Source organism: Chiloscyllium plagiosum, chromosome 9 (assembly GCF_004010195.1).
Source record: "Chiloscyllium plagiosum isolate BGI_BamShark_2017 chromosome 9, ASM401019v2, whole genome shotgun sequence".
NCBI classification, from domain to species: domain Eukaryota; kingdom Metazoa; phylum Chordata; class Chondrichthyes; order Orectolobiformes; family Hemiscylliidae; genus Chiloscyllium; species Chiloscyllium plagiosum.
This window is the reverse complement of record NC_057718.1, coordinates 83931502-83958800: the sequence shown is the minus strand read 5'-3', so window position 1 is coordinate 83958800 and position 27299 is coordinate 83931502. Positions and strand designations below refer to the sequence as shown.

Genomic DNA, 27299 nt, shown 5'->3' with positions numbered 1-27299 from the left:
GGGAGGAAACCGGAGCACCCGGAGGAAACCCACGCAGACACGGAGAGAACGTGCAAACTCCACACAGTCAGTCGCCTGAGGCGGGAATTGAACCCGGGTCTCTGGCGCTGTGAGGCAGCAGTGCTAACCAGTTGATAAGGCAAGTGACTACCCCATGTCCTCCATACAGCCTCAAGCTATTCATGGTTATGACCTTCCTGATAACAAGGTACACGTTTGACCAGGGTAGATCACCAACTCCAGAGGAGACTTGGAAATAACATCAAATAGGATCCTAAAATGGAACTCGTGTTTAACTAATTTGGTAGAGTTTTTGGATCAGGCAACACAAAAGGCTTGATTAGGGTAAAGTTTATATGTGATGTACATGGGACTTTCAGAACGCATTTGATACAGTACTGCACAAAAAAAACTTGAGAAATGTTACTGGTTATGGAATAAAATGGTCAGTAGCAACATGGATACAAAATTGGCCGAGTGATAAGAAGTACAGAAGGAATGGTCAATCAGTATTTTTCAGGCTGGAGAAAGGTTTGTAATGGAGCTCCCCAGGGACTGATCTCAAGACTCTTGTTTTTCCTCATATATATTAATAATGTAGATCATCAGTGTGCAAAAGGCAATTCCAAAGTTTGCAGACAACACAAAACTCAGGAATTGTAAACTGTGAGGAAGATGATGTAGACCTCCAGAAGGACATACCCAAGTAGGTGGATTGGGCAGATGTGTTTCAAGGCAGAGAGGTGATTGGTTTTGGTAAGAACATTAAAAGATAATTTTTAAAAAAGAATACAAATCTAGAGGTGCAGATCAGAAGCAGAGAAACCTGGATGCATATATGCATAGATCATTGAATAGTGGCAGGACAGGAGGGAGAGCACAATACAGCATATAGTGTCCTCTAAGTTACTTGCGAGTGCAGTTGCTCTATGGTTATGCACAGTGATCTGTGTCGGTACACTGATCGCAGCTTTGACTTCCAGTTCTAGAAATCACTGCAGTACATGGACCTCAGAGGCCTGTACAGTCAGAAAAGAAATTAGAGGGCAAGCGGCTATCAGCATGCACGCATGGAATTCAATACTGTCAGCATCCACAAAAATCATAAGATAATAACTGCACGTTGAATTGATTCCGGACTTGCAGCAATTGTACCCAGACAAATTCAACACTATAGAAACTTCAAATGTGAACTTGTCTTGCATCTCAGGGAAAACAATTTTGTCAAGCATTCTACGAAGTTAACAAGTGCCTTTGCAACTCACTCCTCATCCTCTCGTGGAAATTTATCACTGTTCTTTAAAGAGCTGCTGGTCAAAACTCTTGAATTACCTCTCTAAAAGCACTGTGGATAAACCAAAAATGCATGAGCTGCAGTGGTTGAAGATGGCAGCTCACCACCTTCTTAAGGGCAACTCAGAACACGCAATAAATGCTGGCCAGCCAACAATGCCCACATCTTAGGAGTGAATAAAAAAAAGTGCAGTGTTCACCTATAGGAGAAGCTTACCAGCAAGCGAGATGACTGGAACCTAATGATTTAATCTGTTGATTACATCATAGCAGCACCAGTTTGTGTGCTTTTACAATCATTCCTCTGAGCTCGAGGGTTCCATGCCTGAGAACCCCAGTGAATGATGGAATTCACAAGTGTGGAGCACATTAAAAAATTGTTTAAAAATCACTGATACATGACTTTAGCCAGTGGATGATGAATTTTGTTGTTGCTTTTTTTTTTAAGCGGAGGTAGGAGAAATTGCAAGCCGTGAGCTCATGGAATCAAAGGATTGTGCTATCTTTCTTTAGCACAATCAGGGTATGTTTTGACTCAAGGCATCCAAACTTTTCTCTAAAGAAATCCCTCAAGGTGGTAAATTCTTTTCTCAACTGGACGCCAAACATACATATTAGACAGCTCATTTAACAAAGTCATCTCAAGAAATCACTACTGCCAGGACACCATTTCGAAGCTATCACTTCCAGACACCACTTTTTGGTCTGTTGTCCAGCAGCTTAGTATTATGCAAAGTATTCCTGGATGTGTATGCATTTCTGAGGATACTGAAGTGATGGGCAAAACCAAAAGGAGAGTACAAGCAAAATCTACATTCATTGATGGTGCCAGCTCATCAAGGAGAACTCAACCAGAAGTAGTGCTAGATGACTGCAAGTCAGATCAACTTTTCTGGCTCTATTTAAACAGATTATGGGATCCGTCTCAACCCAGACAAGGTCAGAAATGAACTGCAAAGAAATCTCAAATTTTTAAATTCCTAGCACCATACAAAGCAAACGTGGAAAGCATCATCATTAAGAGCTCATCAACAAAAACATCCATATGTATGACAGGAAGAGCATCAACACCTGTTCAAATCACTCAAATGAACACTGGTAGCAATATTATGTGTTCCACAGGGCTACGACCCAAAGAAAAAAATTCAATCCTGGAAGCCAATGCATCTCAAAGGTCAAGGACCATGCATCATAGAAAATGGAAAACCAATCCAAATCTAAAAGGCAAGCACAAATGAATGGCTGATGCTCAAACGCCGATTCTCCTTCTCCTCGTATGATGCCTGACTGTTGTGCTTTTCCAGCACCACACTCTCAACTGTGATCTCCAGCATCACTACTTTCTCACAATCCAATTAGATCAGATTAGATTCCCTACAGAATGGAAACAGGCCCTTCGGCCAATAAGTCCACACCGACCCTCCGAAAAGTAACCCATCCAGACCCATTTCCCTCTGACTAATGCACCTAACACTATGGGCAATGTAGAATGATTAATTAACCTGACATGCACATTTTTGGACTGTGGGACAAAACCGGAGAAAACCCACGCAGACACAGGGAGAATGTGCAAACTCCACACAGACCGTTGCCCAAGGCTGGAACTGAACCTGGGTCCCTGGTGTTGTGAGGCAGCAGTGCTAACCACTGAGCCACCGTGCCGCCCCGATGGGGCATGAAAATGAAGCATGAAATAGTTGTTCAAGCATAACAAACTTCCATATATTATACCTGATTTGTAATAGTTCTCTGCAGAAACTTCCCACAAACCACTGAAAATGATTTAGCACAAACCTGTAACAATTGCATTACGCAGAGTACGACCACTTCGAGTAAAAGGAAAAAGGAGTGACTTCCAATGTACTGCTACAAACTTGATACTGGAATACTTCCCTCTGACACTGATCACATTACCAAATCTGAAGAATGTGGAAATTTGTCTAGATTTACAAGTAAAGAGAATGCACCTCAAGGTGGTAGATGCACCTAAAGTTGTTTGATTAATTGCATTTGTGCTGACCAAAATTAACTTCAGTACGAAGTAATGACCCACAAGTGAAGGCACTATGGAAAGTTATCTCAGAAGGATGGCCTGACACAACTAAAGAGATATCAGACACTTTCAGGTGGCTCTTGAATACAGATGAACTAGATATCTCAAAAGGCATAACTTTTATAGACAAACAAGTGCTTGTACTTAAAGCTCTTCCCCAAGAAATAATGTCACAGCCACATTAATGACAATGGGCACAGACACTCTGTTTTCTCTGCATAGATACCACCTGACCTGCTAAGTTTTTCCACCAATCTCTGCTTTTTTTTAAAACAAAGAACTCTACATCCTTATGCAACTATGTCAGTTTAGTAGTACAAAATCTCAGATTTATGCAGCATGCACACACCGATCTTCTATTCATCACAAACTACTTTTCCAAATTTCCAGCTGTCAGGCATTTGAAAGACATCTGAAGTACTTCCATGGCAGACACAATGAATGCAACATCCAGTCACTTCAGTACAACTAAGATGAGCATATCTAACAATAAGCCACAATGCAAATGGAGACCAGACTTTTTAGTGACATATATTCCAAATGGAACATAAGCCATGCACCAGCCACACCACATTATCCCAGATAAAACAGTCTCACCAAACTAACAGCTCACATTATTAAAGTACTTATTGTTGTGAGAAACCTAAGAGCTACACCTCTGGCTTATTGTGGTCAGGAGAGGTCAGGCACAGAAGGCAGGGTGGGACAGCACTGCCAAGCTATCAGCTGTCCAAATTCTCAGCAATACAGGACTTCTCCCCAAAATAGGATAGAATGATCATGGTGCTTGACTAGCATGCAGATGCTGAATGACCTAATTCATATGTATCTTTTACAGGTTATATGGTTACTCGCAAACGTTTCCAAGCTGGGTTATCAACCTACATTCTCTGAAGGCACAACACTGGAAAGTGTAACAGAGGGACAGAAGCCAGCTCAGGGAACAGGACAGTACTGCAACTATTTAGAACACAAAGGTACACTCAGGTAATGAAGATTAGGAAGACCACAATGATATCAAATCACAGATCAACAGCAGCTGACCAACAGATAAGTTGAGAATACCCAAATGTCAAGTCCAGATCACCAGAAGCTTATACCATGATGAGATCTGGAATGACTGTAAAACGATCTATACATGATTGAGAGTATTAAAGTAATAAAATTTACAATCTTTTTTGTATGTAAGTAGTTTTGCTACTAAATAATGATTACATTATTATATGCACAAAGAATAAAAATCTATGTAGGAGAATGGGATGTTGTGTTACTGCTTTAAGAGTTAGCATGCTAACAAGCCAAGGTCCAGTGTTATGATCCAAGCTGATGTTACTACTGGACAAATCAGATCCCAGAGTGAAATCAGAGAATCTCTCCAGTATGGAAGCAGGCCATTTGCCCCAAAGGTCCACACCAACCCTCCGAAAAGCATCCCACCCAGGCTGACTTCCCTCCCCTATCCCCGTAACCTTGCATTTCCCATGGCTAACTCAACTAACCCACACACCCTTGGACACGAAGGACAATTTAGTCTGTGGGAGAAAACTGGAGCACCCAGAGGAAAGCCACACAGACAAGGGGAGAATGTGCAAAATCCATACAGTGGAATCGAACTAAGGTCCCTGGCACTGAGGCAGCAATACTAACCACTGAGCCACCGTGCCGCCTGGCAAATCTGACTTGATAGAGCATATTTTGAACTTTAAAAAAAAATGTGATGGTCTTCCATGAAATAGAAACAAAAAAGGTCACAAATATTTGGGTTTAACAGTAATTGAAGTTTATTACACAAAAGAAATAAAAATTAAAATAAAGCAACAAGTTATTGACAGAACAGTTTGAAATACTTCAAAACATACAAAACAAAATCCCATATACTTCACCATCACTTCACAGCTGTCTAGAATCCAAAAAAAGTTTCCTTGTCTATCCAATCTGTAAGTTTGGCTTAATTGATATTTTTCCAGTTCTGGTCTGGTGAGCTGGGAAGACTTATTACTTCAATCCTCACAGAAGTGAGGGCTTATACTTCCTTGATTTTTTTTAATAACCTGCAGAGTTCTAAGAAACACTTTTGGTCAGACAGTTTCACAAAGTAAACTCATTCACTGACAGTTAATTTATTCCCTTAACCTTTCTAAACAATATCCCTCTCTAAGAAAGGGAGGCAATACTTGCCTCTGACTTCAGTCACATCTCCTTGAAACTGAAACCAAAAGTTTCTGAACTAATTTTTTTTTTAAAACTTGTTTTTCCTACATACACACACATCAGACCCTCTCTCATACCCTCACACATAGACTTAAACCCCTTTAGAATCGCACTCTCACAAAAAACACCCTCTCTCACATACACTCATAACACCCCTCCCCCACACACACACACAAATCCACATGCACACATACACATATAAGTTTGTGGGTGAATTTATACTTGCAGAATTACATTTTACTTTGCTCAAAAATTGCATGTATCCATGTAAGATTCTGTAAATCAGTTTTTTAGATTAGAATCAGTCTGACCATTGTGGCACAGACAGCCTCAGAGAGTTAAACCTTCAATACCTTATCTGGGCTGACATGACACCAATTGTTAAAGTGCACTCGAGAATGTAACTTTTCAAAAAGGTTTTGCAATTTACATATGAAAGAACTGAAACCAACATGATCATTCTAAAAGATGAGAGACTTAAACACGCCGGGTCTTTTTTAATATATAATTTCAGTTACAATACACTGTAAACTTTTGCTATAACTTCTGCGCCTTACAATCTTATTTTCCATAATCATCTGATGAAGGAGCAGCGCTTTGAAAGCTAGTGCTTCCAAGTAAATCTGTTGGACTATAACTTGGTGTTGTGTGATTTTTTAAACTTTATAACCCCATAAGATCCAGCCATTATGTCAGGCTGTCAATAACAAGATCAATCCACCTACTGCCTTCAAGCTGCTGATCAGACAGATGTATATCTTTTGGAAGAGGAGTTACAAGCACTTATCTGGTTCAATAAAGTCACCTCACGACCTCGAGGTGAATGGGGAGGTTTCGAAGTCAAAAAGCGAGACTTGTTGTCTTATCCCTATTGGTGGTCATTTCCAACTTAGACCAATAGCCACTACAAAAGCAAATTTTGATTCAGTTTCCGGAGTTGAGACATTTCCTTTGGTGTGGTGTCTCTCTCTCTTGCCTTTAGAACACCGTTGAGGGTTATTTTCTGGTATTCACCTTCATCTGTTTGTTGCACAGTTCTCCACCATTTGTATTCAAGTTTCAGTTCCCCAATATTTTCTGACATCAACACTTGCACATTCAATTTCCATGTTCTTCTGCCAATTTTCTGGTCTTCCTGACAGTCAAACAGTAGGACAGAGTGGCCAGAGATAAATACTGGCTTGATGCTGAATCTGACTGAGTGCTCTGGACATAAACAAAATGCCTACCCTGAAACAGATGGGCTCATATGGTCTTGACTACATATTTTTGTAGCCATCGGTCTGTACGGTTGTTGAATATATCACACTTATTTATTAGAATCAAATCAAAATAGCTTTGGTTTTGCTGTGGGCATTGCCAGATTGATGCCACAGTTGAGTTCCCAACCTAAACTGACAAGCTTGGGTGCCAGCAGTAGCAGAGAGCTGGTATAAGACAGTCAATTGTTGCTTAGAATGAGGACAGACATGGTGATCAACCTTGTAGTAGTTGACCCCATTAAAGATGATCTCTGAGGGAGGAGTCATGTGACCCATTAGTTCAATCAGGGACTGAATGGGGAATTTGGATGAGTGTGGAACTTGCCCAGCAGTTGAATCGGAGAGTTAAGCATCCAAGGATGTATAATGTACTCTGTAAATAAGTACTTTTAGTTGTATTAAACTATTACGTTTTATAAGTTAGCCAATAAAGCCAAAAAGAGCTAATAAACCTGAAAAGCAGGCAGCCATTCCACTACCACCTTAACTCTGATGGCAGTAAAATTGCCTCCTTATAGCGGGATACCTGGGTCAGAACAACAGCAATCATTTCGTCCCCACCAGATTGGTGGGCCAAAGGGCTACCATCACCATTGTCCCTAAGTACTGAAGTGTGATAGTCCACATTCCTGGAGAAACAGTAAGCTTATTTTGACTTCGGTGGAGTAGCCGAAGAAGGAAACACATAATTTTGTGACCCTAACACCATTCATGCTTATCGTGAGATGACTAATTTAAACTGACAATGGGCAAAGATACTCTGCTTTCTCTCCATAGATGCCACCAGGCCTGCTAAGTTTTTCCACCAATTTCTGTTTTTTTTTCCCTAAAAGAACTCTACACTTTCATATGATTATGTCAATCTCATGATGCAAAATCTTTCAGATTTATGCACCATATACACACCAATTTTCTGTTAGTCACTAACTACTTTTCCAAATTTCCAGCTGTCAGGCAGTTAAAAGACATTGCAAGTATTTTCATGGCAGTCGCAATGAATGCAATATCCACTCACTTCAGGCAACTGTGTAGAGTTTACCAGTCCAATTCTCAATACTAACCCCAGCCCTTGAGTTTATTCTTGAATACTCACAGTATTCACAAATTGATACGTGACTGCGGGCTGAGATAGTAAACCTGGTCACTAATGAAAGGGCTGTCCCATCAAAGTGGCAGTGGAACAGTCATGTAAGCAGGATGTTTAGGTTGTCCTCTGTTGTTGCTGCCCTTCCTTCTTGTTCCTCAGTGGGAATGTTGCTTCCCTTGGTTTCCCCCCAACTGGCGTGGACTAGAGTCCTCAGTTTTCTCAAACTGGAGTTTCCATTCAAGACTGAAAAGAAGAAGAATTTTTTTTCTCTCTGGGTTTGTTAATCTTTTCTACTTAAAGCAGTGGAGATTGGATTATTGAATAAATTCACAAGTTGAGTTCAACTTGATTTTTGATCTGCAAGGGGGTTGAAGGTTTGGGAGATCTACAGGAAAGTGAAATTAAGGCCATACTTTAGACAGTTGTGATCTTCCTGAATAGCCGACCAGGCCTTCTATGCTGTTACTTCTTACTATTCTACGTGCTACTGGTCACATAATACTCTATATACTGCACACATTACGCTCCCCATTTTTATCTGACAGCCAATGTTTGAACAAAAAACAAACAAATAAATTCAAGGAGATACTAAACCTACAAATTAATAATCCTTTTGAAACAAAAACATGTTCCTCATCATTTCTGGATCCGTCCATTTCTGAGGGCAAACTAAGAATATCAGAAATGCTCACACAGCTTATAAATCTACCTTCCTTCAGAGAGATTTTAAGATTGAATAAAATTCTGACATATATCTGCTTCATCTGTGGCTGAGTTGCAATTTATGAGCATTTCGTGGCTTAATAAAATGGTGCATACAGTTTTCATCTCCTTACTTGAGGAAGGATATACTGGCACTGGAGGTCGTACAGAGAAGATTCACTCGGATGATTCCAGAATTGAGGAATGTGGCTTCTGAGGTCAGACTGTGTAGGTCTGTGAATCCGTGGAATTCCCTGTCCAGTGAAGCAGTTGAGACCATTTCATGAGATTTTTTTAAGGCAAAGATAGATGGATTATTCAACGGTCAAGGAATTAAGGATGATAATGAGTGGACTCAAACGTGGAGCTGAATCCATGAAAAAGATCAACCATAATCTTACTGAATGGTGGAGCAGGCTTGAGGGGCCAAGTGGCTTATTCCTGCTCCTTTTGCTTCTGTTCTTATGTCATCTAGAAGCAAGTATTCCTTGTTAGTCAGGGGTCTGAGGCAAAGGTACCTTTAATTTCTATTTATGGTGCATGGCCTGCTTGTTGCATTACTCAGTCTCTTTCAAGAATGATGTGTGGTGCACATCATTTTAAAAGAACTACTCTATTAGATGGCCTATTTGTTTCTTGTCCAGCAGTTGCCTGTTTGTCACACCTGACCGCACACCTTCAGAGCTTAGCAGTAACACTGATCTGAACTTCCAAAGTGAATGGAAAGCTCTAAAAACTTCACAACCACTAAAGACTGGAAGCACAGATATTTCCTTGTCCTAAGTGTCATAATCTATTTAATTATTGAAGATGAGAGACTGTTATCCTTTAATACTATGTTGTCACTGGTATTTATAACTGGTGAATCTGCATTAAAACAACAATAACTTATACTAATACACACCCTTAAAATAATGATGTTCCAAAGAGTTTTACAAGAGTGATAGGAAGCATAATTTGACACCAAGCCATTTAATGTCATATTAGGGTAGGTGGCTGAACATTTTGTCAAAGTGGGTGGCTTTACTAAATGACTTTGAGGACAGAAGCAATTGTTGAAAGCTAGTACGGTTTAGAGAGCAAATTCCATAGTTTAAGGACAAGATAGCTTCCAGCATAGCCCCCAATAGTGGAGCTACTTACTCAAGGCACCTAAATTAGAAGGAGTAAGGATGTGGTGCAACGGGACTACAAATGCTACATTCCTGTTCAAAAAGTGAAGAGCAATAAGCCCAGCAACTCTAAGTCAGTGGGCAGTGGCTGCATGATACAAAAGTGACTATGGGATAGAAAATAAAGTAGTGATGAAAAATGTTTTGCAAATGTAAAGGGAAGAGACACTGGCTGTTGGTATTAGGACATTGGAAACATTTATTTACGTCCTAGACCTAGGTACAGTTTCAAAGATGGCAGACAGCACAAAATTTCAAAATATGATAGGCTGAGACAGAGTCGGAGATAAGTGATGCTACAGCGGTGAAAACTGGCAGTCATGACAATGGAGAACCTTGTCAGAAGCCCATCTCAGGATCAACGGGATGGCAAGAGAGCAAACTGTCTGGATCAGCCTCAGACAGGAACCAGAGAAGGGAAAGGATCAGTAGTTATGATGAGCTTTGTAAATATTTTCAGAGGTGCTGTGAAAGACCAGCTGAATTAAAATAATAAACTAATTCTATTCAATTGGCTATCACAAGCATGATGGACCAAATAGCCTTGTCCTGTGCTGTATGACTGTATACACCGGAAAATTAATCAGTTTTGAAATTCACTTGTGCTCAATCCACCTTCCAATGAACTGAAGAATGCAAAATATATATTTCCAGGTCTGATCTAGAGGCAACACTTCACAAAACCTATCTTAAGTAAGTGTAATGCTGATATTAGGCAAATCAGAAAAACCGCAATACAAGTGGTTTGCCATTTTAGGAGTTAAAAGTATCCTTGTATCACAAAATATAAAGGAACATGATGAGGCCATTTGATGGGAATTTCTAAGCCAACTCCAAAATGATACAACACAACCACAGTCCAATTAAGATGTATTTCCTTCCATTTTGATGTGAAGTTAAAAATCAAATTTTTAACTTATAAACTGCACTTTTCAGTAAATGTGATTTTATGATAAAATGGGAAAATCAAATAATTATTAATAAAAAATGCATTAAAAAATTCAGATAAGTACTTGTTTGTGGTCTTACAACTCACTTCAGCTAAGTCTTCAAAACAGCTTCCCACTAGTGGATGAGGGCTACCTTCATCTGTCATTTCCACAGTGTCTTCAATTAGGCCCAATAACTTCACAGTCAACTCGTGGATATCCACAATACGACTAAATATGGTTTCTACATCCTGTGAGAAGACAACAATTAAATCTTGAAACTAAAGTTTCTCAAGATCACCAAAAAAAGTGCAAACCAGAAGGACAGGCAATGGTTATGTTTATTATCAAAGGATTTAAGCACCAAAGAGCAACAGCATCTGACCAAAGGCGATGAACAACTTGCATGTTGACAAGGTTTATCATTATTAAGAATAATTTTTCCAGTGGAAATAACTCGCTATTTCACAGAATCAACCTACTTCTAAATAGTGAAAAATTTAGTAATGCCATCCTACAAGAGACACTTCTGTAAGGAAAGATCTTGTGGACAACATATAACGCTAAAGGTATAATCTTAGATCAGCAGAATGTATTTAACCTGTTCCATGTTGAAATATTTGTATTACAACTCAATGAAATAGATTTTTAGATGCTCTGCTATAGCATCTCAATAAAATGGAAATCATCTTAATATTTTCAGGATTAAAAATCACATTTGGAAACATGTTGCCATCTAGTGCTAAATACTGCAAATGCAGCTTTTCACATTCCAAAATACAAATATAATATTACTGAATAAAAAAGCATATTTTCTCTACTTTAATAGAAAAGATTTAAAACATCTAAAATTAAGACTATAACCCTACTTCTTAAGGTGAGACGCTTGGGAAAATAGAACGTTAAAAAATAAACAGGCTTTTTTCTTGTCCAGTTATCAAACAACAACAACATATTTCACACAGGCAATTTTTAACAAAACCTTACATGGCGAACTATTGTCTTACTTGCCAGTGGCAAAATTAGTTCCAGATCTAACTCACACAATTATAAGGGTACACAAAGGAGAGGAACAGAGCATGTACACTTCAACATGTGGCTATAATAAGGCATAAACAAAAAACTTTGAAACAGATTGCACAACATTTTAGCCAATGTAATTCAGCTAAGGGTACGAAAAAGCTGAGATTTGAATTATAAAAGCAAGTCAATTTATGAAAATGTGCACATTTGAAAAAAGGTATTCATTAAGTTTCAACTTACATTTGCAGAAAACAGCTTAACATCTGACACAAAAGGTTCTCTGAAGACTTTGATGATGAGATTCAATTCCCTTAGATACTGCCGAATCTCAGACATGTACATCTTCACTAAATCATAATAAGTTTGCTCGCCAGTTGCAATGGGTTCCTCTTCAATCACACCTAGATCTTCCTCATCTTGATGAAACATATCCATTAGTACCTAGAAAACATGGTTGTTGTTTTCATTTTCTATACTGCTCAACTGGAGAAAATTGACAATGCACAGCAGAAAGGTTTGAATTTTTCAGGCACTGACACACAGAAAAAGTAAACACATTGCTGAATTTCCAATTAAAAGAAGTTGAGCCAAGTTGACATAATTGCACTCCTGCAGCTCTCCCTAGATTACACGAAAGGTTTCCACGCATAAACAGCATCAGTTCTTTTTTCAGGACCAACTAGAGAACGATTAGCATGATTGATCTATCAGGTTTACCTCAGGATAACTTTAAAGAATTTTCCAAATGACAAGTTGCCTTCAATTTAACATTACAGGTTTATTTGAGGCCAGATTCAGGTCCGATACTGACATTACAGGTGTTCCATTTGTCTTAATCTTGGGATTTTCCCTTCACAAATCTGGCATAAAATGGGTTTTTAGTGTATCAGAAGATGAATAAAACCCAAGGACAATAGATGAGCTTGATTTTAAACTCTATAGCTGACTCCATGTTGATATATCATCCTTAGCCTGACACACAATAGCAACTGATACAATAAAATCTTAAGATGAGTCTCCAGCAGTCACAACATTTACTTGCTACAAGTACAGACAGTAGTCACATAAATCTAGGAAGCATTGCACGGAATGAATAGAATCAAGTTACAAAGCCATGGGGAAAGACCGACACACAGACCAAGCATTGACAACTTGAAACCTCACACTTAAAAAAAATGTAAAACATCAAGTTTTAGGATACCGAGAGGGCATAAGTGTTCCATGATTACATAGTTTCAGCTTTGGCCAAAGGTGGGGTGAAAATCTACACATCTGCATTAAATGTTCTCATGGCTAGTGTTAAAGCTAACGAGGGACACGAAATATTAAAATCTCAAGTTTAAATGGGTTAGTTCAATGTAAATAAAATACTATGAGGTTGAACATGGAAGACGTCAAACTAAGTTATCACTGCCATTTCATGAAATCTCCCAGTATGTAGGAAACAAGAGAGTGGTATTGGAAAGAAAGATACCTTCCTGTTTTGGAGTGCGTTTCAAGGCAGTAACCTGTACTGAACACATAATAACTAGGAGCAGGAGTAGGCCATCTGGCCCCTCAAGCCTGCTCCGCCATTCAATAAGATCATAGCTAATCTAAATCCTAAATCTGATCCCCCTAATTTTGAGGCTATGCCTCCTTATTCTAGTTTCACCTGCCAGTGGAAACATTGTCTCTACTTCTATCTTATCTATTCCCTTCATAGGTTTATGTTTCTCTAAGATCCCTCTTCATTCTTCTAAATTCCAATGAATATAATCCCAAAATACTCAGTCTCTCCTCATAAGTCAACCCGCTCAACTACGGAATCAACCCACTGAACCTTTAGGTTTGGCATTGAGACAGAGAAATAGGAGCTTTCAGCCTAAATTGTTGCTACTAGCCTAATTCAGATCAGCTAACTCTGCATGGACCAGAGACTGAATCGATTCTGCGTCATTCACAAACACACGAGACAATATATTGACAACTTCAGTCAATGTGTCGCACATGCACTTTCTCCAATGTTGGGGAGAAGAAAAGGTGGAAAAAAGGAGGCATGCTAATCACTGGATCATACTTATCTGGATACGATGTCATGCATTCTTCGGTGTCTTCAGTTTGAGGTCATAAAATATTGACCATATGCTTCTTTAACAGGCAAATGATCCAAGTTTGGGCACCTGTGTCTGTGAATTAAGCTGGGATGGGAAGGATGAAAAGGGATTTGCCTTTGCCACTAAAGACGATAAGATTGGATGAATAGTGTTTTTATTCAATTTCTTTTATGTCATTACTATTGCGGTTTATTTCAATCACTGGGATTTAAATGCAGTGTATTAATTGTGTTATATGTGCTAAAAGTGGGACTCGGAGGCAAATGAGTATTGCTTTGAGGTCCAAAAAAGCATATTTCAAAACAAAATCCAAATTTTTAAGAACATTTAGAATAGAAAAGCATTTATGTACCTTATTTACAATAAAAAATATGGTTGTAAAAGTTTGCCTGGTATTTCAGTCGAGCTCAAATTTCTCCAGCTAGTGTGATGGCCTTTGATGCTTTGAGAAAAGCTTGCAATTTTTTTTATCCCAAAAATAAAACTGTGATTTGTCCTGAAAAGTATGTAATTGGACACCTTTGCATTTTAATTTCAACACATGCCCATTTGATTTGAGACTGCTTTGGGGATGCAGGTTAAAAAATAAGAGTGTATAGACAGCTGATTGATTACAGCTGGTCTCATTATCTGCAGTTCAGAACAGATTCTGTTAATTAATATAAAAACAAAATCAGCAAGAAGTACTCAACAATTAGAGCAGCATCTGTGTAGAAAAACAGAGTTAACATTTCCATAGTACTGGGAAATGTTATAGACATAATAGGTTTGAGTAAGCAGCAGGGGGAAACACAGGGCAAAGCAAGTTTTATGATGGGGTGAAAGTCAACAAGGATTGAATAAACCAATGGTTCATAGCTTACAGGGCAAAAGTGATGTGATGGGTCAAGAAAAAGAAACAAAGAAGCAAAAGATGCACCTTAGCAGGCGTACTGCTGATTGAAAAACATCAAAAGCAAAATGTAAACATAACGTCTGAAATGGCTGAACTTAAATGTAGAGCTCAGAAGGCCATAAAGCATAGAAGTGAAAGGCGAGTTGCTGTTCTTAAATCTTACATGAAGCTTCTCAGGGACAGTGCAGAGGATAGCAATGCAAACATCACAGCAAGGCAGAAAATTTGAAAAACTGGCCACCTGAAGCTCAGTGTTTTGCTTTTGGACTGAATGGAGATGTTCTGTAAAACAGTCATCCAATCTGTGTTGGAGACATACATTTTGAGCTTTGAATATAGTATACGATTGAAAGTATTGCCCATAAATTACTGCTTCATTGAGAAGGAGTGGTTAGTGTTTTGAATGGTAAGGAGAGAAGAAATCTAAGGGCAGACATTGCATTTGCTAGTTGACATTAAGATGTTTCCAAACTAGGTAAGAGATTTCCTTGAACCAAACCAATCATATTTCCTTTCTTGTCAGTGAAAGGAATGATTTTGAAAGAGTAAATAAAAATATTGGTAAAACAGTTTTAAAAGAAAAAGTCGCTAAACAAAATGGATTTTTTTCTTGCCTTATCAGCGCACATAGCCACTTTAATGTCTTGTTGGGTGATTTCATAGTGCCGTATGTTTCGTACATAATTGCCTGCTAGTTTAAGTATGTCAGCAGATATGTACTCCAACACTGCAACAATGTAAACAGAAACTTGATGGTCGACTTTGTAACCAAGAACCTCCTGAAAGATTAAGCAAAATAACAATCAAATATTGGACTTAAAAAGCAAACTGATCTTCAACATTCATTCTTCAACATTCATTCTTCAATTCAGAGTATCATCAGTTTAGATCTGGAATAGATTCAAAGAGCAGAAACAAAATCCTCAAGGTACAATAACTTGAGGTTTTTTTTGGAATATATTGGTTCATGTCCACTAACCTTCACAAAGAATTACCTAAGTTTTACATCTATTTTAGAAAAAAAAAGTGATGACAATAAACAAGAGAATCTGTGATTAAAAACAAAATACTACAGATGTTGAGAATCTGAAACAAACAGAATGCTGGAGAAATTCAGCAGGCCAGGCAGCATTTGTGCAGAAAATGTTTTGAGTGCAGAATGTCATTTCTCCAGAACAGAGTTAACTACTAACAGCTTCTCCTGGTAGCCCTTGGAGTTTATTTTCATAATTAGTTTGTATTTATTGAATCTAAATCTAACTTGAAAAATGCTCTTTTTACTTAAAAGATTTTAGTTTTCCAATAGAATTTTAAATTATTTTACACATTCTCTTGGAACAGATCAGTTCAAGATCCCTACCCTTCAAAGTGTAATGACTGTTTTGTCACCATGAAGAGAGAAATTGCTAGGTGGACTGATCCTAGAGATCATGTGGGGCACAAGACTGGAGGCAGTCTTCCCCAGGCTAGCCACTAGGATACCCAAAATACAGATCAAATTGCTGGAAATACTCAGTAAGTCAGGCACTGTGGAGAGAGAAGGTGAGTTAGTGCTTCAGACTAATGGCTTTTCATTAGAGGCAGATTTTAATAGCCCTCAGCTTAATATGAGCACATCTCAAAACAGGACAAGAGTTCCAAACGTTTCAACTGTTGTATGAGTAGTGAGAAATTTAAGTTTTAAGTACTCAATAGATGTAGAGGTGAGGTGTTGGCAGTGGCGATGGTTGGAATTCCTTAAAATCTGGGAAATGATGAATAACCACAGTTGCAAGACTGTCGCATTCTATATCAATGCCGAGTATCAGAAACTGTTTGCTGCATCCTGCTCCACAAACATTTCTCCCATTCCCAGACAAACTCAGCAGCAATAATGCAACCTTGTATGAAGGCTGTTACAAATTCAGGACTGTCATTAATGCCTAGTTAATGTCCAAAATATTCCTTTATGCTCTCATCTAATGGATGTGTCTTTCAGATGTTGCCCTTGCCAACAGTCATAAAAGCACACTTATTTCATCAGCTTCATTTATCTTTCTGTGCTGAAGGCAAAATAATGAACCCACAATGCCACTTTTCTTTTGGTGCAGTGCTTTACTTGCACTTGCAGAATCATTCATCTTTCTGTGCAATTGCTGGATTTAAGAAACCTATGCCTTGCATTCTGACCTTCAGCTAAGGGCATAACCACCTCAGCTTTTGTTTCCTCCAGTATACTTGGAGTCGACTGACTAATCCAGTCACTTCAGAACAGAATCACTGGTATTATGTGACAATGACCCTGCAATGAGTTCAAAAGAATGGTTTCACAGAGAAGCAAGTGTAAACAATTACTGGAATGGTAGTGTCTTTCTTCAGAGCCACAGACCCAGGTTCAAGTCCCACCTGCACCAGAACTGGGCAATACCATCTTCAAACAGGTTGATTAAAAAAAATGTTTCATTGCCTGAGGTTTTTTGAGCACAGTGGTCATAGTCCTACCTTTGAGCTAGGAAGTCTGGTTTCAAATCACACCTGTTCCAGTGGACAGATTGATTCAAGAATACATTTAATTGACTGGAGTAAATTAGAGTTAAGATGGAGTATCTGAACCAAAATAGGCTATATCAACATTTTGATTCTGTACAAATGACATTAAGACATATCAAAATTGGATACCTTCTGAATACGTTCAAGATGGGCCCAATGTAAAGCATGTTCATCACCGCATCATTTCACTCTGGTAGATTTTGTATTTGACACAGGAATGACATCGCCCAGCTAGGTCAACCTTTTGCGAATGAGCAAATTATCCCATAAGACCATAAGATAGAGTTAGGCCACTTGGCATATCGAGTATACCCTGCTATTCAATCATGGCTGATAAGTTTCTCAACCCTATTCTCCTCTCTTCTCCCTGCAACCCTTGGTCCCTTTACCAATCAAGGACCTAATTCCATCCTAAATACACCTCATGAATTCCACAGATTAACCACTCGCTGGCTGAGGAAATTCCTCATCTCAGCTCTGAAGGCTTGGCTCTTCACTCGGAGGTTGTGCCTTCAGGTCGTGGTCTCGTCTACTACTGGGAACATTTTCTCTGCATCCACTCTATCCAGGCCTCTCAAATGGCAAGTCCTTCATTTTTATAATCTCCTCTGGACACCCTCCAATATTGTTTAGGAGATACGGGGCCCAAAACCTGCTCACACCATTCCAAAAGTGATTTGACTAAAGCCTTTTACAGCCTCAGCAGTACATCTCTGCTCTTGTATTCCAGAAATGAATACTAACGTTGCATTTCCCTTCTTAAGTGCCAAATGAACCTGCATGTAAACCTTAAGAGACATGGATCCCTAAGTCCCTTTGTGCTTCAGATTTCTGATGCATATCCCCATTTAGAAGAGAGTCTTCACCACTTCTTTCTTTCAAAGTGCATAATCTCATACTTGGCCACATTGCAATTCATCTGCCAATGTTTTCTCCCCCTCCTCCAAGTTCTTCTGCAGCCTTGGCACTTCCTCAACACCACCTGTCCCTCCATCTATGTGTGTGTCATCTGCCAAATGAGCAACAATGCCCATTCCAACAAGTTGGTGAGCAAATTCCACCTTCACTATTTGTAAAGTAAATATTTCCTACGTGTCACAACATCTGTATTCCATTTCCAAAGACAACAGAAAAATTCAAGACAACGTGGAAATCAATTTAGTTCTTCAGTCATACATCACAGAAACAGGCCCTTTAGCCCAACTTGCCCATACTGACCAGGCTTTTGAAATGGAGCTGGCCCCATTTGCCTGAAGTTGGCACATATCCCTCTAAATCTTAGCTATCCAAGTACATGTAAAAATGACTTTTAAATATTCTAATTGTCCTATCACTTGTCTATCACTTCCTCTGGCAGCTCATTCCACACCCGCACCACCCTCTGCATGAAAAAGTTGCCCCTCAGGCCCCTCTTAAATCTTTTCCCTCTCACCTGAAATCTATGCTATCTAGTTTTGGACTCCACTGTCCTGGGGAAAAGACCTTGGCTATTCACTTGATCTATGTCCCTCATGATTTTATAAACCTTGCTAAGGTCACCCTTCAGCCTTGTACACTTCCAGTCTATCGAGCCTGTCCTTATAATTCAAATCTTCCAGTGTTGGTAACATCGAGATAGTACAGAAAGAGGGAATGGAGGTTGATGCAGAAACAAAAATACAACTAACATCTGTGGCTGAATACAACAGAATTAGCTTGAGATATTCAATGTCTCCATACACATTTCATAAATTCTACCCTTTCCCTGGAAGATGAATGTTTAAGGGATTGTAATCAGAAGCATATAATGCACTTATAATGGTTATGCCCAGTGGTCAGGTATCCTGAACAGCAGTCCAGAGACAAAGAAAAAATACAATAAAGTCCACATTTCCTGCAGCATATGCCTTTGGGTCAAACAGGGAAGGACCCCCAACAACTCCAGATCCTCTTTGTAAACATAGTGGAATCTGTATTTTGTTGACAAAAGTGTGATGGATAACAAACAGAATTTCTACAAAGGGACAAGCTATGAGTATAAACTTAATCCAAAGTTTTAGGGCAGTCTAAATACTGGCAAAATAATTGAGGACTGTTCAATGATTATTGCCTGATGGTCACTGAAAATTGTAGCCATATCAGCAATATCGGTAGACAAACTCCCCACTCATTAATTAAATTTAACTGCCACATAAATGTTTCAAAAATCATAAGTTTAATTATGCAAATCTTACCTTTAGAAGAGGGTGAATTTTGTCAACTGGCAACAAAAGAGGATTTCTACGTTTACGTTTCTCTATGGCGGACTGAGCATCAGCTATGGCCCACTTGTCAATTGGATGAGGAAATGATTTCTGCACACGTTCCTAAAAACAGATTTTTAATAAAGCTGTATTCTGCAATTTCAGTTATTAGTCACTTGCACGACACTGACATTTATTAACATATTCAAATTGTACCAATAATTTACTTAGAATACTAAACTGAAAATTTGAATATGCATCTCAACAAGCCATCCTCCCCTACACATGAATACTCCAGTTCTTTGATGTTTCAAGAAAATTTCCTTGTACTACTTAAATAATATTGATCAAATCTGTGAAAACTCTAAAATCAGACAGATATAATTTCGACTCGAACAAATACAGAAACAGGAAACATTTAAGCCCAATGATCATGTAGTGCTAAATAATCGTTTGGTAGTACAGAATATGACTATTATTGAAAAAATACATTCTGTCAAAGCTTTTCATTTTGTACTCTTCAGGACAGGTCAACCTGTCTGATTTAAAACTTAAACAAAGCCTGACTGTGAACTGGCAATCAGCACTAATGGTTAAATTCTCTGCTGCAATGCCTCTGCCCATCACAGCCCACTTGCCAACCAATTAGCTGTCTCCTCTCATGCAGTATAAATGTTGGTTTCTTCTTGAACTTTATATTGAGTGCATGACAAAAGTGACTTTTCTCAGCAATGTTGCTATATACTATCAACCTCTTGAGAATTATATTTACATCGCACTGTTCTCCGCGATGATTGAACAAATGATATAGTATAGATACAATCTTGTTCGAATGGATAAACCCAAGTGCAAGCGTGGCCTCCAGACTGTGACTTTGGATTCAGTCTGCTCTTTTATTATAGGTGCTGCATTGATACAATAAATACAAATTAAAATAAACAATGCTGATAAATTCATTAATTATGGCACATACAGTAACTCCTTTTTAAAAAAAATGAAAATCTTACAGAATTGAGGAAAAATGACAAGTTGATAGAACTTAAGCAATACAGCATTCAGAAGGTTTCACATGCTATAAATTGCTATTATTCTGAACGCATTTGATCTGTGAAATAAATAAATGTTAAATACAGTCAAAATAAATGCGCAACTGATGCTGAAGTGGTGAGGCATTTTGACTCAAATGCTGATGCGGCAAGTTTCAAGAAGAACGTTTGGCTCTAGTACAAATAACTATATTCTTAAATAAGATGTTTCTTCTTGGATGTATGAGCCATTTTAAATACTAATATGTGTAGCAATTAACCAATTTGTTGGATTAAACCAGGAATACTACATAATCATAGCTTTAGAGGTGTTACAATTCTGAGACCTCAGCAAAGTCTAAGCTTCACTGTATCACGATTTGGAGATGCCGGTGTTGGACGGGGTGTACAAAGTTAAAAATCACACAACACCAGGTTATAGTCCAACAGGTTTAATTGGAAGCACACGAGCTTTCGGAGCGACGCTCCTTCATCAGATGACTGTGATCAGGTGATCATCACAATCACCTGATGAAGGAGTGTCGCTCTGAAAGCTAGTGTGCTTCCAATTAAACCTGTTGGACTATAACCTGGTGTTGTGTGATTTTTATCACTGTATCATGTAATTCTCATTGCAAGCAGACTACTGTGCATTTCAGTCATGAACTGCGGAAACCATACATCTAGTGAAATCTTTGTAGCTTAACATGAACTTCGATGAGCCCCAAACATAACTGAAATCATGGTAGAGCTTTGAAAATTTCAATAAAATCTGTACTTGGTTCAGAGACCTAGAAAATACTGCAGAAGGTAATATATTGGATTTATTGAATTTCAAACAGCAACAAATTAAAGAATAACAGTTCAATGCAAATGTATTTTATACAGACCCTAATTTTAAATAATTAAAAGGAGACAAACAGGTAATTAATTGTAATGCCTTAAAGTGCTAAAATGAAATCAAGCCTCATGAAAGGTCACAATGTTTAAATCAAACTTAATTTGGCATTTGAGATGATATCTTATATGAGTAATTACTCAAGATAGGAAAAAGCAGAAACGGTTCATAACAACAAAAATCAATGGTGATCGGGTCTTCATAATACAAGTCACATTTTGGTTGCTCTGCCCAGTTCAGTGGCACTACTTCCTGCTTTGAGCATCTCATATGTTCCACACCTCTCAAATCACTTTTAAAATTATCTATGGACCGCCTACCACTACCTTAATATTCTCAAGATTTCCCCTTCTCTTTCTTCCTTCAGACTTTCCATCATAGTTAGCTTACAGAACAAGTGACCATGTGATAGTTCTTCAATAGGACAATTTAGCGAGTTGTACATGCGTCCTATCCCCATAAATACTTTTTCATCTTCAGATGCTCATTCAATTTTCTATTGAAATACACAATTGAAACAGCCTTATACACTTAGACATTCTAGTCCTGATTCTGGATTAGTGATGCTGGAAGAGCACAGCAGTTCAGGCAGCATCCGAGGACAGGCAAAATCGACGTTTCGGGTGATGAAGGGCTTTTGCCCGAAACGTCGATTTTGCCTGTCCTCGGATTTTGCCTGTCCTCGGATGCTGCCTGAACTGCTGTGCTCTTCCAGCACCACTAATCCAGAATCTGGTTTCCAGCCTCTGCAGTCATTGTTTTTACCTCATTCTAGTCCTGAGCCTTATCACCTTGTTGTGTTAAACATTTTCTCATGTCACTTTTGGTGCTTTTGCCAGTCACAAAATCTGTCCCTACAGGTTCTCAAATCTTTTGCAAATGGGAATAGTTTCTCTTGATGCACTCCATCTGAACCTCTCATGATTTTGAACATCTCTACAAAATCTCCTTTCAATCTTCTCTTCATGGTTACATGGATATATTTGAAGACCTTCATCCTGCAAAAATTCTCTTCAAAAAAATTCTCTGCATCATCTCTAAACCATTGACATTTTTCCTCAAGTTCAATGCCCTGAAATGGACACAATGTTTCAGTTCAGGATGAACCAATGTTTTATAAAGGTTCAGTATAACATGCTTTTGAACTCCATGCCTCTATTCATATATCTGAGGAATCTGTCTTTTTATACATTTTCTCAAACTGCCCAGCCATCTTCAATGACTCATGCACATGCATGCCTAGGTATTTCTAGTCTTGTACTCAATGTGGAATGGTCCTCTTCAATTTGTACTGACTCTCCTCCTCCTTTCCAGAAAAATGAAACAATTCACATTTCCCTAAATTAAATTTGTCTCGAACATATCCACCCATTCCACTAGCACAAGCCCTACTGGAGTCTACCAACATCTAATTCTCAGTTCACAATATTCGAAGTTTTGCATCATCATCCAAAAAGTTTCAAATTATGCTTTACATTCCCAAGTCCAGGTATTAACAGAGATGAACAGCAGTCAAAATACCAGTGCTTGGAAACCTCAAGTTTGAAGATTAACTGTTAACCATTACTGCTTCCTAACCCTCAGTCAACTAGATAAAAGAGACAGTAACAGTAGTTATTAAATGGATTTCGAATTGCTGATAAGCTTGACACAGCACTTTAATAACATCATTTGTAATTCCACAGACTACAAAAAACACACATCTCATCAAATCTGTTACAAAGAAATTCAACCAAGTTAGTTAAACACAAGAATTTGCCCTTATATTTATGTTGACTTCCCTTTTAGAGTCCAGATTTGACCAAATGACTGGTAAGCTGATTCTAAAATATTAATTTTAAAGCTTTCCCAGCACAGTTTCAACAGCTTGATTTATAACTGTTGGATCTATAACTTTATGAACAAGTGTGTAAATCTTACACTTTCCCAGTTCTCTCAGCTTATTTTCCAATCCTTATTGAATGGAGGTTGGTCCAAGTGTTTTAACAGCTATGTAATTAGATTTACAAGATACTCAGGTGAAAGTCTTTTGTGGTGCAATGATAGTTACCCTATCTCTGAGCCAGGAGACCCTGGGTTCAAGTCCCAACTGCTCGAGAGGTGCGTCATAACAGCTCTGAACAAGTTAGTTAGGAAATTTCTAGCGTAGTTACCTTGGAGCCTTAAGGCCCGAACTGAAATCTCACTCTCCCCTGAAGTATGCAATTGTATTCTGAACAGGCTAATTAGAATTTACTTTTGGTAGCGTCTCGTCCCCTGGGCCAGAAGTCCTACCTGCTCCAGAGGTGTCTTAAAATAGATTGATTGAAAACATTCAGGGGTTCCTATATTGCAGTGGTAGCGTCCTTACATCTGAATCAGAAGCCCAGGTTCAGGGGCCACCTGCTCCAGAGTCATGTGGTGACATCTCTGAACCAGTCGATTAGAAAATATCCACATAGGTGAAGGCTAAATGTTTGGCTAAGTAGTATGAGTCACTTTTGAAGAGTGACTTCGGTCGGTGAGTCTTGTGGTGAAGTGGTAATGTCTCTACTTCTGGACCAGAAGGTCCAGGTTTGAGTCCTACCTGCTCCAGGTGTGCGTGTATCATATCATATCTGAACAGACTGATTGAAAACACAGACTACTGGCTGGGACCAAACGTTAATACCAGCATACAGCACATAATGTTGCATTCTGTAAATAAATTTATCAGGAAAAGGATCTATGTTTAATGTTATAAACAATCTGGTTGCAGATTTAATTTAAAAATCTCTCCAATTTCCATCCTTATCTCCCATCCATGCCCACCTCTTCCAATATTACCACTAACCTATCCAAGTTGGACCCAAAGAACCTTTAGTAATAGCATCTGTTTCCAACTGCCCATGCACACCTTCAAAGATATTTGCCTTCAACTTACCTATTTGCTTACTTTTCGCATCATCGAAAGCCACACAGTCTCAGTTTCAACAATATATGCTGATTACAACCTTAGACAACTTAAAGCACCACCAGTTTCTACCCTTTCCTAGTTATCATTTTGGGAAAAACTGAAAAGACTGCAATCCTGTCTAGCCCTGACCTAAGCTGCAAAACTTACGTCATGGTGCATTACAAAGTCCAGCCTATCCACCTTTATGATCACCCAGCTTCAGCTGAAATGCTCGTTTGTGCTTCTGTTATCTTCATCTTCATTTACTGTAGGATGGAACTTTAACAATATTGGTTCATTCCTAGCTGCATCTTCCACCATGATGTCAGTGGTACGGGAAATAATAACTAGTGTGGGAGTTGGGTGCCATGCTGAAGGCAGGACTGTCAGTTTGAAACTAAGGTGGGAAAATCAATAATGGCAGCATGGTTGGAGCAAAAAAGAACGATGACAGTGTAAAGATGATAGATTGAGCCTGGGGGCGTGGAAGGTAAATGAAGAAAAGGGGAACTATATAATTTTGAACCGAAAGCAAAGACAATGAAGAAAAGTCCTAACTTATGAAATAAAATGGAAAGGTTATCCAAACAAGTTCATCACTGCAAAATGAACATCAGTAAGAATGAGCAATTGTTTACAAAGCGAAAGAATTGGACCTCCCGATGCAATTCAAGCACTTGTAACGTGATATCACCTTACCTCCACATCTTGAACACTACGAGGTTGGGCTAAACAAAGCATGCTCAGCAATTGTAGGATTAGCTCTTCAATGTATTGCAAGGCATCCTCAGTAGAGGCAAGTTTGGGATGTACCTGTTGTTGAACCTGACAATAGCAAATGGAAAAATAATTAACAATTAAAGAGCAAACACAAATTAATTAATGCAAATCAAACAAACAAAATTTCTTGTCATACTTCAAATACTGAAAGAAAAATCAATCCACACCTGTGGCATTTCAGGTGCATGCTTTAAAATTGCTTGATAGAAACAATTTTTTTTACTGGATCATTACAGACATGGAAGGTCTTTGGGCTCACCCAAATTCATTTATACAGAAAGATCAAGTCAAGATTACAACTGTCGGTCTGGCAAAAAGTATCCTCTTGGCACAGTGTTATCAGTCACTGACATATACTGTCCAAGAGTCTCACTTCTCTGCAAGTTGACCACCTGAGACCAAACATATGGTAGCAAAATTTGTGAAAGATACCAAGAAAGGTCGGGAGGTGAGGTAAGTTGTCAAGAGGAGATAGAGCATATACTAAGAGATGTGTGCATCTGAAGGGAGTGTGGGGGGAAAAAATTGCCAAAAATGGGAAAATGTGCAGTTTTCCACTTTAGTTGGAGCAGAAAAGCAACGTGTTATTTATATCCAGAAAAAAAATTAAAATTCAGGTTTAAAGGGTTCCTGGTACCTTAAAACACGAGTCACAAGATTTAGAAAGCAAAGAGAGCAATGATTACGAAGACAAGTGGAATGGCACCATTTATGGATTGGACCACATCTAAATTACAGTTTGGACGTCTTATTTGAAAACGAAGAGACAATTGCTTAGAAGTAGCTCAGAGGTTAATTCATCAAATTTCCAGAATGCACAACTTATCTCAAGAAACAACATTGAACAGTTTAACTGCTCATCCTTATCTATATTATACAATACAGTTTAGAAACAAAGCTCATCTTATTGAAACATGCAAGATCCAGTCCAAGGTAAGTGTATTCAATGCCTTGGCTAATACAAGAGCAAGGAGGTTATGATGGAGTAATTCATAATGTTAGTTGGGCCACAACTGAATGAATATGTGCAGTCCTGATCATCATATTGTAAGAAAGATGTGACTGCACTAGAGTGGGTGGAGAAGAGATTCACCAGAATGTTGTCTGTACTGGAACAACACAGCTACGAAAAGAAGCTGACTCGGCTGGAGTTGTTTTCCCCGAGAGGGAGAAAGCCAAAGGGGACATCTGAATGAAATGTACAAAGTACTGAGGCACACGATAGATGGGGAGACACTTTTCCCTTTGGCAGATGGGTCACTAACCAGGAGATACAGTTTTAAGATAAGGTGTGGGATGTTTAGAAGGAATTTGAGGAAAAATGTTTTCACCAAAAGTGTGATGGATATCAGGAAGTCACTGCCACAAAGGGTGGTAGAGGGGGGAGCCCACAAGACATTTTAGTAGTATTTAGATGGAAACCCCCAAGCATACAAAGCCAAGGGCCAAGTGCTGGTAAAGAGGATTACAACAGATGGATATCATGATGACCCAGCATGGACACAATGTGCCAAAGAGTTTCTTTTGAAGCTATAAAAACTGCATGACTCTAATAAAAAAAATACTCTTTTAACATGAAGATGAGAATTTTTTAAAAAATTTCTGTCTGTGGAATAATCTTACTCAGAAACCAGTGGAGGCTGTAACAGTTTTGACAGACAAAGGAGTAAAGGGTTTTTGGAAGGGTAGACAGAAAGGTGGACTGGAGACACAAACAGATCAACCATGATCTTATTGAACAGTGAATCTTAAGGATGAATGGCTTACTCCTGCTCCTATGTTTCGACATTTACTTGCACGATAGTATAACCAGAGATGTAACAGTATTACCCTCTAGTAACTCAAACTGGATATTCTTATCTTTTCCACAAACACTTGTTACTTTATTAAGACAGATCAAGTGAACAATACATGAGGTACAGGTTCTGCACAACTCACTAGGCTGATTCACTTACTTGCACATCAGATTCACTTTTATCAACATACAGGAACGTAAAATATTGAATTCTTGTCTTCACATAAGAATGTAAAATATTGAATACAAGATACTACTCCACACCAGGTCATCTTAATTATGAACAGAATTTTACTAGCCTTTAGTCCAGACAGTGTCTCCCCAGCTTTTTCCATTCGTACTTAAATGTAAGTTGTTCATCAATATGCACTTGAAAGATTAGGATCCACCAACCTAACCTCTTAATGATGCTT

At 38.6% G+C, this 27299-nt stretch overlaps 1 protein-coding gene across 5 annotated transcripts in view; it reads right to left on the bottom strand.

Moving 5' to 3' along the window:
- LOC122553001 (son of sevenless homolog 1) overlaps positions 1-27299 on the bottom strand; it is a 299123-nt gene that overhangs the window by 95984 nt on the left and 175840 nt on the right. For all 5 annotated transcript variants that reach the window (XM_043696383.1, XM_043696384.1, XM_043696382.1 and 2 more), the window contains 5 exons: positions 25011-25136; positions 19466-19597; positions 15338-15502; positions 11973-12173; positions 10817-10960 (listed from right to left, as the gene is read on the bottom strand). In XM_043696383.1, coding sequence (XP_043552318.1) covers positions 10817-10960; positions 11973-12173; positions 15338-15502; positions 19466-19597; positions 25011-25136 — 768 coding nt within the window. The remainder of the gene's footprint in view (positions 1-10816; positions 10961-11972; positions 12174-15337; positions 15503-19465; positions 19598-25010; positions 25137-27299) is intronic.